Here is a 14,751-nt window from a genome sequence, read left to right as displayed (position 1 = left end):
AGCAGTTTTAAAAAGTATTTTTACTATGTTTATTGCAGCACTATACACAATAGCCAAGACATGGAAACAACCGAAATGTCCATCAGTAGACGACTGCATTAAGAAACTATGGTACATTTATACAATGGAGTATTAGGCAGCCATAAAGAAGAATGAAATCTTACCATTTGCAACAATATGGATGAACCTAGAGAACATTATGCTAAGTGAAATAAGTCAGACAGAGAAAGGCAAATACCATGTGTTCTCACTTATATGTGGAATCTAAAGAAAAGAATAAATGAATGAACTAATCAGAAACAGTCTCAGAGACATACAGGAAAAACTGAGGGTTGCTAGATGGGAGGGAGGGTGGGGGTTGGGGGAGGGTGAGGGGATTAGAAAGCATAATCGGTAACCACAAGATTGCCACGGGGATACGAAAGTCAATTTGGGGAATGTAATCAATAATGTTGTAAAGATTTTGTAGGGTATCCGATGGACACGTGTCCCATTAGGGAGACCACCTCAGGGATGATGTAGATGCCTGATCACTGCACTGTACACCTGAAGCTGAACAATAATGTCAAGTATAATTTTATATATATATATACACATACACACATATACACACAAGAAGCGGAGTACAGCATTAGGAATAGAGACATTGGAAATGTAATGGCTGTGTGCGATGTCAGAGGGATAGTAGATGACGGGAGGGGGGTTATCACTGTGTGAGGGATGTAAATGATAAATGTCTAACTATTACATTGTTTTGTACACCTGAAACTAATAAAAAATTTAAAAAATAAAATAAAAAGAATTTTTATTTTATTGAAATTGTCTGCATTTTGGTCTTCTCCATTAAACTCTAAGTCCAAGTAGGAAATAGCAGCGCCCACTCACTGCATGGGTGTTTTAAAGCAAATTCTATCAGTAGCGTAGAACCAAAGATCCAATCTATGAGGTGGGGGTTAGGGTGGGGGTGGTCGAGGGGCCGGGACCTGTTTTAACAGATCTCCTGAACGGTGGAGGGGGATTCCCACTTAAACTTTTGGCGCAAGGCTTGCTTTGAGGTTGACACTGTGTTTCCCTGAACATAAGACCTAGCCGGGACCATCAGTCCTAATGCGCTTTTGGAGCAAAAATTAATATAAGACTCGGTCTTATTTTACTATAATATGAGATTGACTCTTATATAGTATAATACAAAACTGGGTCTTATATTAATTTTTGCTCCAAAAGACGTATTAGAGCTGATGGTCCCAGCTAGGTCTTATTCTCGGGGAAACACGGTAGTTTCCCTTCAACAGTAATTTGTCACTTTAAGGCAAACACCAGGAAGTTGAAAGTGGTAACAAAGGGGCGAGGAGCAATGGGGATACAAGGCAGCTCCCAACCCCAGAGTGAGTAGTTGACAGTACAGAAAACTGCAGCTGAAAACCAGACATTAATTTTTTCAGCCCAAGCAGGCTCCACCCACATTTAATTCTCGCTGAGGGAGGGAATGGGTGCAGCTCAGTCGGCGGGATGTTGGCTGAAAGAGGAGGTGCAGGAACAGCCCCTCCCAAATAGATGTTGCTGTGTTTGCACTTTGCTGCTTTCTATTTCATCGAAAACGGCCAACAGTGCAAAACAGCCTACGGATCGCAGGTGAGGGGTCCGCCCGGTGCTGCAGGCAGGAAAGGCAGTGAGATCCGGTTTGACCACAGAGCTCTCAGCTCTGGGCAGGCCTCTGGGTCTTGCAGGCCCGGGCTCCCCTATCCCACACGAAGCAATTCCCTGAAGCTAGGAAGACAGCAATCTGGCTTCCCCAAAGGCACCGGTTGTTGCAGGGTTTATTCCGATGCTATGGCCAAGGTCTTCCTTGAAAGGTGTTAACTCATGTGGGTTTTCTGTCATTTGTCATCCTTTCTTTAGGACAAGTTACTTCGATCCAGCCCTGTGGAGATCCCTGGAGACAATGACCAAGAAAAGAATTGCCGTGATTGGGGCAGGCGTGAGCGGGCTGGTATCCATCAAGTGCTGCCTGGAAGAAGGCTTGGAGCCTGTCTGCTTTGAAAGGACTGATGACATCGGAGGGCTCTGGAGGTTCCAGGTAAATCTGGTTCTTTAACACTTGGGACCCTCGCTGCAAGCAGGTGCATGAGTTGTTTTATCTCGTGCCAGGAAATATGATGGCCTTGACAGTGACTAAATCTGCTAGAAGTCAGCCTGCTGACCTCTTCTCAGCAGCTGTCACCTCTCTGCAGGTTCCTCTTACCCTGGGCTGGCTGCAAAATGGGACACGGGTGTCATTTGTTTTCATTTTACTGATGTTTAGGAAAATGGCATGAGATCGTTTTCATTTTAAGAGTTTTCCTGCTATCCAGTATGGGGTAACGATGGGGGGAGTGCAACTCAACAACAAACATTAAAAATGTAAAGTGATTCAAAAATTTCGAGTGGTTGCTCCTGGTCTGCGTTAGTAGGTAAGTGATCTAGACTACCTGATACAACTCCTTCCAGGACCCCCCTGTTCAATCTTCTCTGACCTTCTTCTTTCCCTTTATCTTCTGAATTCTGGTTCACTTTAGATAATTCTCTAATAATCCCAGCCCTTTGGTACAATATGTAACACAGCTGCCTTTGTTACTTTGAACTTTTACTTCACTTGAGAAATCAAAACAGCAGTTTAAAGTCCGTCTTCAGAAGTAGGCAGAGGGCACCTGTGACGCGGTTTTCTTCTTGCGTATATTCAGTTTTAAAGTCCACTTGCTTTAATGTGCACATGCAGCCCTATAACTTCTTACTAATAGTCAAGGAATCATCCACTTAAATGAAAGTTATGCTTATTAGTGCCATAGAATATCAGCCTCCTTTCCTGATCTCCAAAGTGACATGCATTGTGTTTGCTTTTAAACAAGCTCACTTTCCAAACCAGGGAATGGCATTGAGGTGTCCAGATATGTTTCCTATTTCATCAAAACTAACACAGTGTTAACCAGCTACTTAGAAGTGGCTTCACAACATCCCTTATTTACACAGCAGTACAGTCCTTTGGCATCCTGGCTCTGTCTTTGGGGACTAACTCTGTTTGATACGAGTCCTTACACAGATCTAGAGTGGATACCCCTTAGCGGACCACACCGCCCATGGCTCTGTCATAATCAGTCTCGGGCACGGGCTGAAAAGGCTGTTAGTGCTTCATAATCAATAGAAAATTATGCTTTGGAGCTTCAGCCACCACAGAGTACAGAGGTTAAGAACACAATCTGGGGTGAAATCCTGTGTCTGCACCCTCCTCGTAGTGTGACATTGGGGAAAATCAGTCACCCTCTCTGCACCTGTTTCTTCATCTTTCATTAGGAGATAAAAACACTATCCACAATATAGAGTTTCTGTGGGGACTAATTGTGTGAAGGAATAATTGTGTCAATCATTAAGACACTGCCAGGTGCACAATAAGGGCTACGTGGCAGTTATCACTCAGTAGGCCCGGGGTGGGGCCCATACACCTTGTATCTCTGGTAAGCATCCTAGTCAGGTTTGGCAACTGCTGACTCAGCACAAAATCAGTCAAGGGTCCACCGTCCTACCTGATTTCTGCTTTTATCTCTAAAGCAGTTTACAATTGTTCTCTGTTAAAGACTTAGGAGTTTTTCTCTTATCCTCTTATCAAAATTTCAGCACCCTGTAAACTGCTTCCGTGAAAATAAATAAGCTTTATTTCGTAATAACTCTCTGACTTATGGTAAGACAGGCCACATCTGTGTCTATTACATATATCATATATGCTTTGCATATATTTTCATACATACATTATATACTTTACGTACACACACACACACACACACACACACACACACACACACCACTATATTGCAAAGCCAAGTGTGATACCCGGCACATATTAGGTACCAAACATATTTATTTTTCGTAAATGAATCCTTGAGACGCAAAATGCCTTGAGGGGCTGCTTAGAATGCTGTGGAACTAGAGACCTTCATTCTCACGTAGTCCACAGTCACACATTTGTGCAGCCTGAGTCCTAGAAACACCCATCAGCAGCAGATTAAACACATTTTCCAAACTGATGCTGGTTTCCTAAAGACTTCCTGTATCTGAGATCGGCTTCTCTACCACAGCCTCGCTTGTTATTTGGAGACTCGCTCTCCCCAATCCTACGCCCTAACTTTTCTGTAATTTATTGGGGATTTCATACATAGGACCATCCAAAGCCCCTTGGATTCCACCATTGCTACCAGGTGTCCAGTAGACACAAGGGATTCAGGGCTTCCATTTTCTTTCTGGGGACAGGTCCCAGGGGTTCAGTATCTATTTTTTTCTTCTCAAATATCATCACTTGCGTTTTCTTATCTGTATTCCTCTTTCTCTATTCCACCTGCCAAACAGGAGTAGGATTCATCACCTGTCCACTTTTTGTTATTGCTGAGTACTTTCCAGTCATAATTATCCCCCTTATCCAGGGGGAGATGTCCCAGGACCCCCAGTAGATGCCTGAAACCATGGATACCCAAATTGCCAGTATCACGACGCATGCATACCTATTAAAGTTTAATTTATGAAGTAGGCAAGTAAGTGATTGAACACAAGGACCGTGATACCATGACAGTCCATCTGATAACTGAGATGGCTACTAAGTGACTAAAGGGCAGGTGGAGTACACAGCGTGGAGACACTAGACAAAGGTATAATTCACATCATGGGCGGGTCCGAGAGGGAGGGCACCAGATTTCATCAGCTACTCAGAATGGCTCGCAATTTAACACTTAGGAAATGTTTATTTCTGGAATTTTCCGTTTAATATTTTCAGACCGAAGTTGACCGTGGGTGACTGAAACCTTGAAAAGCAAATAAGGGACGACTACAGTATATATAAGTTCTCAGATATTAATTTCAATCAATTCTTGGTTTCATCAGTAATGTTCGGTCAGACTGATGTTGGAAAGTGTACAAAGTACAATGTACTACCTTATACTCTCTCCAGCATAAATTCTCATTGCACCGCATTTTGGTAACAACTAACAGTCTTTGAATTCAGTAAAAATGAGGTAAAATGGGAACACCTACTAGATAGAATCTAAGTTAGTACATTGATTCCTAGAGAGCAATCTCACAAGTATATATAAACCCTTGGAACTTACTGAGGCTTTGAAATATATAAAATATTTAAGACTATTACTTAGATGGGCAGTTCTCACTTGCAATCTCATGCTGCTGTAATCCGGTGACAGTTGAAACTGGACATCTGCTATGGTCTCTTTGCTCACGTGCATAGAACTGCAGCTGGGACAACTAGAATTTCTGGGGCTGGCTGCACATCTCTCCATCCCAGACAGTCTCTTCAGGGGGCTCGCTTGGGCTTCATTGCAGTACAGTGGCCTCAGGGTATCTGGACTTCTTGCAGGGCTGCTGACTTCCACCAGAGCCCGCTTTCTAAGAGCCCCAGGCAGATGCTGCCAGACTACTTACGAGGTACTCTTGGAAGCCATTCAGTAACCTTCCAACTGCATGATGTTGGTGCAAAGCAAGTCTAAAGACAACTCAGATTCAAAGTAGAAAGACTACATACACGAGGGCACAAATACTGGGAGATGTGGAGGGTGTGTGTGTGTATGCTCGTGCGTTCATTTATGCATCTATGAGATTTTTTAAATAGCATTTCTTTGAGAACACTTTTTGAAATGTTTATTGTCTTCTTGTAAACGATGAAGTTAATTCTCAAGTTGCTATGAATGCTTCTAATTTACTGCAGGAAAATCCTGAAGAAGGAAGGGCCAGTATCTACAAATCAGTGATCATGAATACTTCAAAGGAGATGATGTGCTTCAGCGACTATCCGATCCCCGCTCATTTTCCGAACTTCATGCACAACTCCCAGGTGCTGGAGTATTTCCGGATGTACGCCAAAGAATTTGACCTTCTAAAGTATATTCGATTCAAGGTAGGGGATTTTGTAGGTATCTTTGGGCTTCAAATTGTTAAGTACATGAATATGTGGTTACATGTTTCGATCCCATCCAGAAAAAAATATTCATGGAAAGGTCCCCATTTTTAGATTTTGGCCCCAGATCCAGTAATTCACCTGCCAGAAGGTTTCCAATGCCTTCCTGTGATACTATTTAAGTGCAATAAAACAAATGAGGGGAACTGTTGTCCCAGTTAGACAAGGGGACTGACAGGCATGGGGACTTCTTTTTCCACAACTTGTCCGCTGTTTCTTGGCCCTTTTATACTTTCCGAAGTATTCTCCAATACGTGATTTTATGTGATCATAACCTCCCAATGGAGTAGTTATAGAGCAAGCAAAGAAGTTAAGTGGTGAAAGGGGAAGAACACTGAATTGGGGAAGAAAAACTTGCATTCTAGTCTTTGTTCTCTTGTTAATCACTTGTGACTTAGACAAGAAGTTCCTTAGCTTTGATGTGTCCTCATTTTCCTTTCTGTAAAACTATGACTGTACTCCATCACTTCAGTGGTTTCTTCCTGCTGTAAAGTCCTCCTTGATTTTCTATCATTTTCAGCCACAGCCATAAAAGAACAGATATTTCTGACAGCTGGCAACAAGCCCAAATCTCCTAACTTTTCTTTCCTGGTGATAAGAACTCTTAAGATTTACTCTCTAAACAACTTTCAAATATGCCACACAGCAGTGTTGTTATCACCACATTGTACATTACGCCCAGTACATAGTCATCTCATAACTAGAAGTTTCTACCTTTTCACCACCTTCATTCAATTCCCCTCCCCTAGCCTCCTTCTATTTTCTCATCATACTGCAAAATCATGCCTTTTCTGTTTAACAAGAATAATTAAATAATATACAGTGAGAATTTCAAAGTAAGTTACTTTCAACCCACTGGTATTTCCTTCGGTTGTTTACAGTAAAAATGCAAAGACAAAAAATAAATTAATTCAGTGATTTCACAGTCTAGTTAAGGAGATACAAAAGTGAAGATAATTTTATTATAAATAGTATAATTGATAAAAATAAAGTTTAGACCATAGATAATGTCAGCCAGATAGTCTCCAGCAAAATGGGTTTATTCAGGGACAAAGAACTGCAAACCATGCGACCATGGAGGCCACATGTAAGTCCCCTAAAACAAAGGAGAGGGGACTATTTTTATGGAAGGGAAGAGGAAGGTGGGTGGGCGGGACCAAAGAGTTCTCCCTGCTGTGCTTGGAGATTGACATGGGACGTGCACACTCAGCCTTCTTGCTTCCCTACTTCATTTTCAAGAAGGTTTCTGTTGACCGTTGTTTAACAAGAGTTACAGGGTGATATGCTATAGAGCTTTCTAGACTGCAACTCAGGGGACGGCTGCTTACGCCATCTGGGCGTGAGGCATCAGGCAGCAGGGACGTTTTCTTAGAGGATGTGCTATCTACAGGTTGAAGGGTCAGTAGGAATCAGCCAGATAAAGGAGGATAAAGGGATGATCCAGTCAGAGGCACCAGCCTGTGTAAAGGCAAGAACATGACCGAAAAAAACTCAGAGTAACGCAGGATGGCTGGGGTCCACAGGTGCGGTGTGTCTGTTTGTCCACAAGACATTATGGTTGTAGACCAGAGAAGCACATAGGAACCCGTTCTGCATGTTTCCTCAGGCTGGGCAGACTAACCCAGGTTTGTTTATTTATTTTTCAATTTAAGTTAAAAATTACACCACTGACTATCCATTTCACAGCCTTTTTCTTCATAGTTACAAGCAACATAGGCATTTATCGGAGCCAAAGAGAGGCTCATTTACGTAAATGAGCCACTGAGATGCTTTTCTCCTCCACTAGGAAGGGAGCCCTACAGCTCAGCTGCATGTTTAAGGCTACACAGCGAGAACAGGACTTGGGAGTAAGAAGACATCAGAGGGTCTCACGATGTCTGGGGGTCAGGGGAGGAAAAGGCATTGAGCGCATGGAGTGTCTTAGTGTCTCAGAAGCACAGAAACACAAGTTTTAGTGAAGTGTCACATTGCCTTTTGGCCTCGTACAAGAGAAGTGGTTTGCACATTTCTAGAAGCAGAGGAGAGTGCAAAGTTAGCTGGCCAACTGTGTTTTATTTAGCCTGCCTCATGGAAGTTTTCTCACTCTGACCATAAACCCCCAAAAAGTTCTTATCTGTGGAGTACGAAAATCAAATATCCCTGCGTGAGCCCTATCATGTGAATCCAGCCCTTTGTGCGACGCTCTGTAAGGAGAGTGGTGTCGGGGACGATGCCCACTGTACAGGCCACGGGTACAGGCCCTGTGGCCATCGCTTTTCTTTGCAGACCACTGTGTGCAGTGTGAAGCAGCAGCCTGATTTCCCCACTTCAGGCCAATGGGAGGTGGTCACGGAATCTGAAGGGAAAACGGAGGTGACTGTCTTCGATGGGGTCATGGTTTGCACTGGCCACCACACCAACGCTCACTTGCCCTTGGAAAGCTTCCCTGGTGAGTAGCCTACCGGGCAGGGAGACCCTTGAACCGTGCCTGTGACCTGATCCCCGAGAAATGGGGGGGTTTCCATCTGAGTGATTACTTATCCTGATTCTGCATATCCTCCAGCAACACGGTGGGGTAACTGTGTTACTGCCCTTCGGGACCTGGAGATAATGGGAGTTTGGGAGAGTAAAGTTGAGACGGCTCTATATCTACTTTCACAATGACTGTAGTTTTTCTAAGAATGACAAGCAAGACCATGGAGTTGATCTGTATTATGTTGGATGAGGACGTATTTCAGAAATCGAGGAAACAAACAGAAATACTGAGTGTATAGGAAGAAATTAGAGCTCGAGGAAAGAATTTATCGGTCTTTGGCCTGGATTCTCATTTGGAAAAAAGAAAAGTGTACACTCCAGAGTTTATTAAAACATATGCTCCAATTGAATATGAGTAGGTATTTAAGGAGGATGAACAGACAAAAGAGAATGGAAGCTTTCCAGAGTAGTTTGGATTTCTGGGTCTACAAACCCAGAATACAAACAGGTCCTGAATGACGGAGACTGCTTACGGGATGGAAACCACAAGGTTCTGCTCGGAGGCCATGGGAAAAGAAAACAGGCAGAAATGTCCAGAGGCAAGAGTGCAGCTGAGTAAAGTGAGAACGTGTGGAGAGTGTAGGCTTAAAGTCTACACACTGCCAAGGAAAATGATTTGTCAAACACCATCAGGTAAGGCATCTAATTATTTTCCCCTCTCTTGCAGGAATTGAGAAGTTCAAAGGACAGTACTTCCATAGTCGAGACTATAAGAATCCAGTCAGTTTCACTGGAAAGAGAGTCATTGTGATTGGCATTGGGAACTCTGGAGGGGATCTGGCCGTGGAGATTAGCCACACAGCCAAGCAGGTTTGAATCAGCAAATTATTTCCTTTGCTTCACTGAGAAAGCTGCAGATGGACCCAAGGGGGAGTATGGAGACCTGCACAGATCTCGTCAGCGCGGATGACAAATGCAGGGCTTGCTTGCATTGCCTCACTGGCGGCCAAAGTTGCCAGTTAGATTCCCATCACCCAGTTGGCCTCACCCTAAGGAATGAGGTCATGACCACAGAGGGGGCTCATAATCCCAGGCGGCCGTCCTCTCAGAGTGGGCCTTGGCGTTGAAGGAGACCCAGTAATTGCTGGGAGAGCTTCTTGAATGCAGCGTTCGGAAGTGTGGTATTCTGCTGACCCGCAGGTGTGCCAGGCTCTCACGGAAACACCCAGGGTCACTGAGCTTGGCACTCAGCATGGTGGGGAATTTTCTTCTTCACTCCCCAGGAGGAGAAAAGCAGCAGTGTAACCGGTCCAAAGACGACATGCATGTTAGTATGAAAGTGTCACCCTGTGGCACGTGCAGAGAGCTCACCCCAGCCTTTGCGTACAGCTAGGGAACATGGAATGACATGTGCTCTACAGCAGGGGTGTCCAAACTTTTTTGAATATTTTTTACCAAGGGCCATATGCAGTAAAATACACAAACAGCCGGGACACTCACTCGAGGTGAAGTACGTATTGCCTCACCTGGTTTATTTAAGTAAACTAAATGTATTTTTGGAATTTGCTGCAGGCCAATTAAAAATGGATTGCGGGCCGCAGTTTGGAACACCTCTGCTCTATAGCAATTTCTAGGTCCTTCAGGGTTGGTTTTTTTTTTTTTTTTTTTTTAAGGTCATAGATTTTGAACTGGGAAGAGAGTGTCTTCATCATTAATCCCTAGGGAAAAACATATTGTTATTCATGTCGTTATGGAATCATATCTTTATTGTCAACAGGTAAATGCTAGCCGTTCTTCAGTAACTTTAATTAAGCTGTGCTTCTCCACAATATGTTTTCAATTATTACTTTTTCTAAATAGAAGTCTAATGCCACAACTTTCTTAAATGACCTGTACTAGAAAGTCCATTCAATAACACTTCTTCTCAGTACTCTAGCACCACAAAAGTGATTTCATATGTTACACTGTGAATTAATTCAACAAGGATGTATCAGGAAATAGCCTTAGAAACAAGAAAGGATAAAAACGTGTGTGGGTGTTAGGATAAAACGAATGTGCTACGTAGGCGGTGGGGACCCAAGGCAGGAACCTTCTTTAATGTCACTGGCTTGTCAAACACTCAGTCAAAAGGGAGCTGGGCCCTGTGTGCACTGAGGAAATGTAGATTGCCAGAGAACAAAGCATCCAGAGAGGGTGGGGATAAGGTGGCTGTGTCTGGGAAAACGCATGGGAAAATGATGTCCCCATAGCAGGGACAATAGAATCACTACTAAGGCAAGTGGAAGGAACTCCACTGCTGGGTTCAATTACACGTATTAAATTGTAGGCAGGAGAAGCGGTTTGTAAAGCAAACATCTTAAATGAACCATAAATTTCAGTGTATCAATGACATTTTAGTATCAGAATTCTGGTGCTTATAATGCTTTTGTGAAGAGAAAACATCCCTTTCTTGTAAAACAATTTTCCTTACATTGTTTCTTAAAAATCCAAATATGCAAATATGCTGTTTGCTTAAAACAAGGTACAGATGGAAAACTAAACTAAGAAGTATGAGGACAGCCCTTAAGCATGTACTGAGAGCTTATTACAGGAGTATGCCTTACCCTTTACAAAAACCCTGTTTCTCACAACAACCTGTGATGTATGCAATCACTGTCACTATTTTATACATAGGAAACCTGTATTGAGGCTCCGAGGATTGACACTCCTCATATACGTATAAAACAAAAGTGATAGAGATTGCACACAAAACCATTTCATTCCTAAGACCATGCATGCTCTTTCAACTGTGACACCTAAAAGTGCTTAATTATGAGAGCATTAAGGTCACCATCGGTGAGAATATATGTGAAGGTCATGATCATATCCCTCTGTGGGCAGATTACCGTTTTCTTACAGCTGAGACAAATGGCCATCAGGCAATGTGTGTATATGTATATACCTTACAGCTCACATCTATCTATAGAGAGCTTTATGATGTAGAGAAAGTAGGCTCTGCCAGGTAATTCAAGGTCAAACTTTGATCAGCTCTGAACATGTACTTCAGGCAGCAGAGGACATCAAAAGACTGTCCAGTTTCCTGTTATTCTACCAGCAATCTTCAGTTTTTCCATTAAATAATCAATGAGACATTTCTTAAATACAGGCTATGGAGTCAGTGAGACCTGGGTTGGAAATTCCGCTCTGCCACTTACTACATGTATGACCTGAGGCCACTTATGCATCGTCTTCATGCCTCTTGCTCATAAAACAGGGATCACAATACCGACCACAAGAGGTTGTTGTGGTGATTAAATAAGATGCAGATACAGAACCTGGCGTAGTGATGTACAGGTCACGATTCTCAATAAATGGAGGTGTGATGATGATGTGTCGGGGAGACTGAAAGATGTGTGTGCCCTCCTTCCACACCAGAGCGAGCATATCTGGAGGGACAGAAAATAAGAGTGTTTAACTTCAGGTTTATATTCTCACTGATGGTGACCTTAGGTGCTACCATAAATAAGTACACTTACATATTACAGTTGAAAGAAAACAAAGTTTACTATCAATATCAATGATAAGTAACAGGTTTGGGGTAGTAATTAAAACAATGTCAAAGGCAAGAAAGACTGAGGACTTTGAATTAAATGATATTCCGTTGCTATTAACTTTATTATATCATGATTTTAAATGAGTTGGATGGGGGAAAGTACTAGAAAATTTCAGAAGATGGAGACAAATTATCAGCCAGAACAGTCAGTGGTGTCTTCATGGAAGAGCCAAACTTGATCTGGATCTTAAAAATGAATAGGCTTTGGAGAATTAAGAGGATAGAGGGGCCTTTTCAGGGAGGTATAATGACATTAAACAGAAAGGCAGTGGTGGTTCAGACCAAGACATATTAGTTTTGGTCAGTGAATACACTAATTCAATTATAAACTTAAGTTTTTGAAAGAAAAGTGGTAGGAAACAAAAAAAGATTATGCAAGGTCTCAAAAGCCAGACTAATGAATTTAAACTTAATTTGAAGTAAATGTGGTACTTTTACAGGATGACGAGCCAGAGAATGGTAAAAGCAAACCATTTTTTCTCACGCCCCAGGTTTTCCTCAGCACCAGGAGAGGGGCTTGGATCATGTATCGTGTGGGAGACCATGGATATCCTTTTGATGTGGAGTTCCTTTATCGATTTAAACATTTTCTGAGAAAGATTGTTGGTCAATCATTATTAAATGCATATATGGAAAGACAGATGAACCAAAGGTTTAACCACGAAATGTACGGCCTGAAGCCTAAACACAGGTATGTTTCCAGGATGGCAGTGGGGCAGTAATGGCCAGGACACAAAAAGAAGGACTGTTCACATAGGCTAATAGTGGAGCTACCTCTACACATACATTAAGAAAATCCACAGAATCTGAGATCAGATTTCTACCTTGTCCCCACAGAAGCCCAAGATCTACTGGTCTGTAATCTTCGGTCTAGGACTCACCTTGGCATCAACCATGTGAGCATTTCCCCAGGTACCAGTTCTTTTCCATGACACCCAGTGACGACAATAAAATGGTAGCAGAGGGCAGTGCATCAATCATTCAGCCATCAACACTGAGCACCTCCTATGAGCCAAGCATTATACTGGGCATGAGAATATAGAGATTAAAGACCTACTAGGAGTATTAATACAAATAGTAACACCTCACCTATCTGAGGACTTCGTGCAAGACAAGCCTGGTGCTAAATGGTTACAGGCATCATCTCATGTAATGCTCACTACAGCCCTCCCTATAGCTTGGTGTTTCAGCTCATTTTACAGATCTAAAAATTGACACTTAGGGAAACTCATTTGCCCGAGAGCACATAAGAAATCAATGGCAGACTCGAGAAATGGATTTTACCTTAAATACTCTAATAGAAGAGAGACAATGGAATAAGACAGAGAAATGCATGGCATGTTCTGCGGTATGAAGGGTGGGAGTCCTCACACAGCCAAGGAAGGAGACTGTGAAAGCATTTCTAGAGGCTGCTTTTAGGTGCCTGTTTCCCTCCAACTTTTAGAAATGTTCACATTTACTTAATACAAAATAGTAAGTACAATGAGCACCTATTTACCCTTCATTTAGAGCCACCTATTAACAGTTTGCTTTATTTGCTTCTTCTTTCTCCCTCTCTGCAAAGATAGATCCATACATATGTACTATACATACTATATAAATTCATGCATACATACATGTTTTTTTCTGAACCATTAAGTTGCAATCATTAAGACATTTTAACCTAAATTATTCAGCATATATTGCCTAAGAAAAAGTGTACTCTCCTATATAAATGTAACACAATTATCACACTTGCGAAATTTAACATTCAGAAAATACCCTTACCTAATATATCACATATTCAAATTTCCCAAATTGTCTCAATAACATATCTTTATAGCTCTTTCATTTTTTTAATCCAGGATCCTGTCATGTATTTCACCACTGCATTTAGTTGTCCCGTCTCTTTCTCTTAATGTGAAATAATGCTTCACTTTTAAAAAATCCAAGCTGATTGTTTTACAGAAATTCTCTAAATTTGGACTTGCATAGTTATTCTTCCTTTATTATGTGCAGGTTAAAATTTCTAGCACAAACACTCACAGGTGTGTCTTCTCGGTAGCTCACATCAGGAGTCACGTGCTAGCAGTTATCCCACATGAATGTGGTTAGATTTGATCACTTAGAAAAGGTGGTATCCACCAGGCTTCTCCTTGGTAAAGGTATTTTACTTCTTTGAAATTAACCAATGGGGATGATGCTTTGAGGCTGTGTTCCCCAAAGAGCTTTCAACCATTTATTTCGCCTAATTATAGAAACTGTAGCATGTACAATTTTCGTGATTACAAAATAAATTGAGGCTTCATGGAATAACAAGAGACAGTCAAACAAATAGGATAAGGAAGTAGCGTTCTAATTATAACTACAAGACTTGGGATAGCAAAAAATACGCTGTGGGACCTGCCTGTCGTCTGGTTTGGCTGGAGTATATGGCAAAGATGGAGGAGACACTGAGTATGTCCCCAGGCTCATTGGGCAGGTACCTGAAAACCTGTGTATGCTCTGCTAAATGAAAAGTTTGGAACAAAGAGAGGCCAGCGGCCGGCCCGATGGCTCCATGGTTAGAGTGCTGTGCTCATAACACCAAGGTCGCCGGTTCGATTACCACATGGGCCAGTGAGCTGCACCCTCCACAAGTAGATTGAAAACAACGGCTTGAGCTTGGAGCTGAGCTGCGCCCCCCTAACTAGATTGAAAAACAACGACTTGACATGGAACTGATGGGTCCTGGAAAAAC

At 42.3% G+C, this 14,751-nt stretch overlaps 2 protein-coding genes across 15 annotated transcripts in view; one reads left to right on the top strand and one right to left on the bottom strand.

The window, feature by feature from the left end:
- Window positions 1-14,751, top strand: part of LOC109439642 (flavin-containing monooxygenase 5) — a 71,655-nt gene that overhangs the window by 9,901 nt on the left and 47,003 nt on the right. For 2 of the 3 annotated variants that reach the window (XR_012491893.1, XM_074319244.1), the window contains exons 1-5: window positions 1,258-2,077; window positions 5,738-5,926; window positions 8,252-8,414; window positions 9,168-9,310; window positions 12,524-12,723. Coding sequence is in view for 2 of the 3 variants with exons in the window: in XM_074319244.1 (XP_074175345.1) it covers window positions 1,826-2,077; window positions 5,738-5,926; window positions 8,252-8,414; window positions 9,168-9,310; window positions 12,524-12,723 (947 nt within the window). In the remaining variant the exon portion in view is untranslated. Of the gene's footprint in view, window positions 1-1,257; window positions 2,078-5,737; window positions 5,927-8,251; window positions 8,415-9,167; window positions 9,311-12,523; window positions 12,724-14,751 lie in introns of those variants that run through there. The other variant, XM_074319245.1, reaches the window with a different exon arrangement.
- LOC141568683 (chromodomain-helicase-DNA-binding protein 1-like) overlaps window positions 10,002-14,751 on the bottom strand; it is a 30,739-nt gene continuing 25,989 nt past the window's right edge. For 6 of the 12 annotated variants that reach the window (XR_012491909.1, XR_012491907.1, XR_012491894.1 and 3 more), the window contains 2 exons: window positions 12,914-13,037; window positions 10,002-11,865 (listed from right to left, as the gene is read on the bottom strand). The gene's annotated coding sequence lies outside the window, so the exon portion shown is untranslated. Of the gene's footprint in view, window positions 13,038-14,751 lie in introns of all 12 variants that reach the window. The other 6 variants (XR_012491908.1, XR_012491896.1, XR_012491905.1 and 3 more) reach the window with 3 other exon arrangements.

This window comes from Rhinolophus sinicus, linkage group LG14, assembly GCF_036562045.2.
Source record: "Rhinolophus sinicus isolate RSC01 linkage group LG14, ASM3656204v1, whole genome shotgun sequence".
Taxonomy (NCBI): Eukaryota; Metazoa; Chordata; class Mammalia; order Chiroptera; family Rhinolophidae; genus Rhinolophus; species Rhinolophus sinicus.
This window is presented reverse-complemented; position numbering and strand designations above follow the sequence as displayed.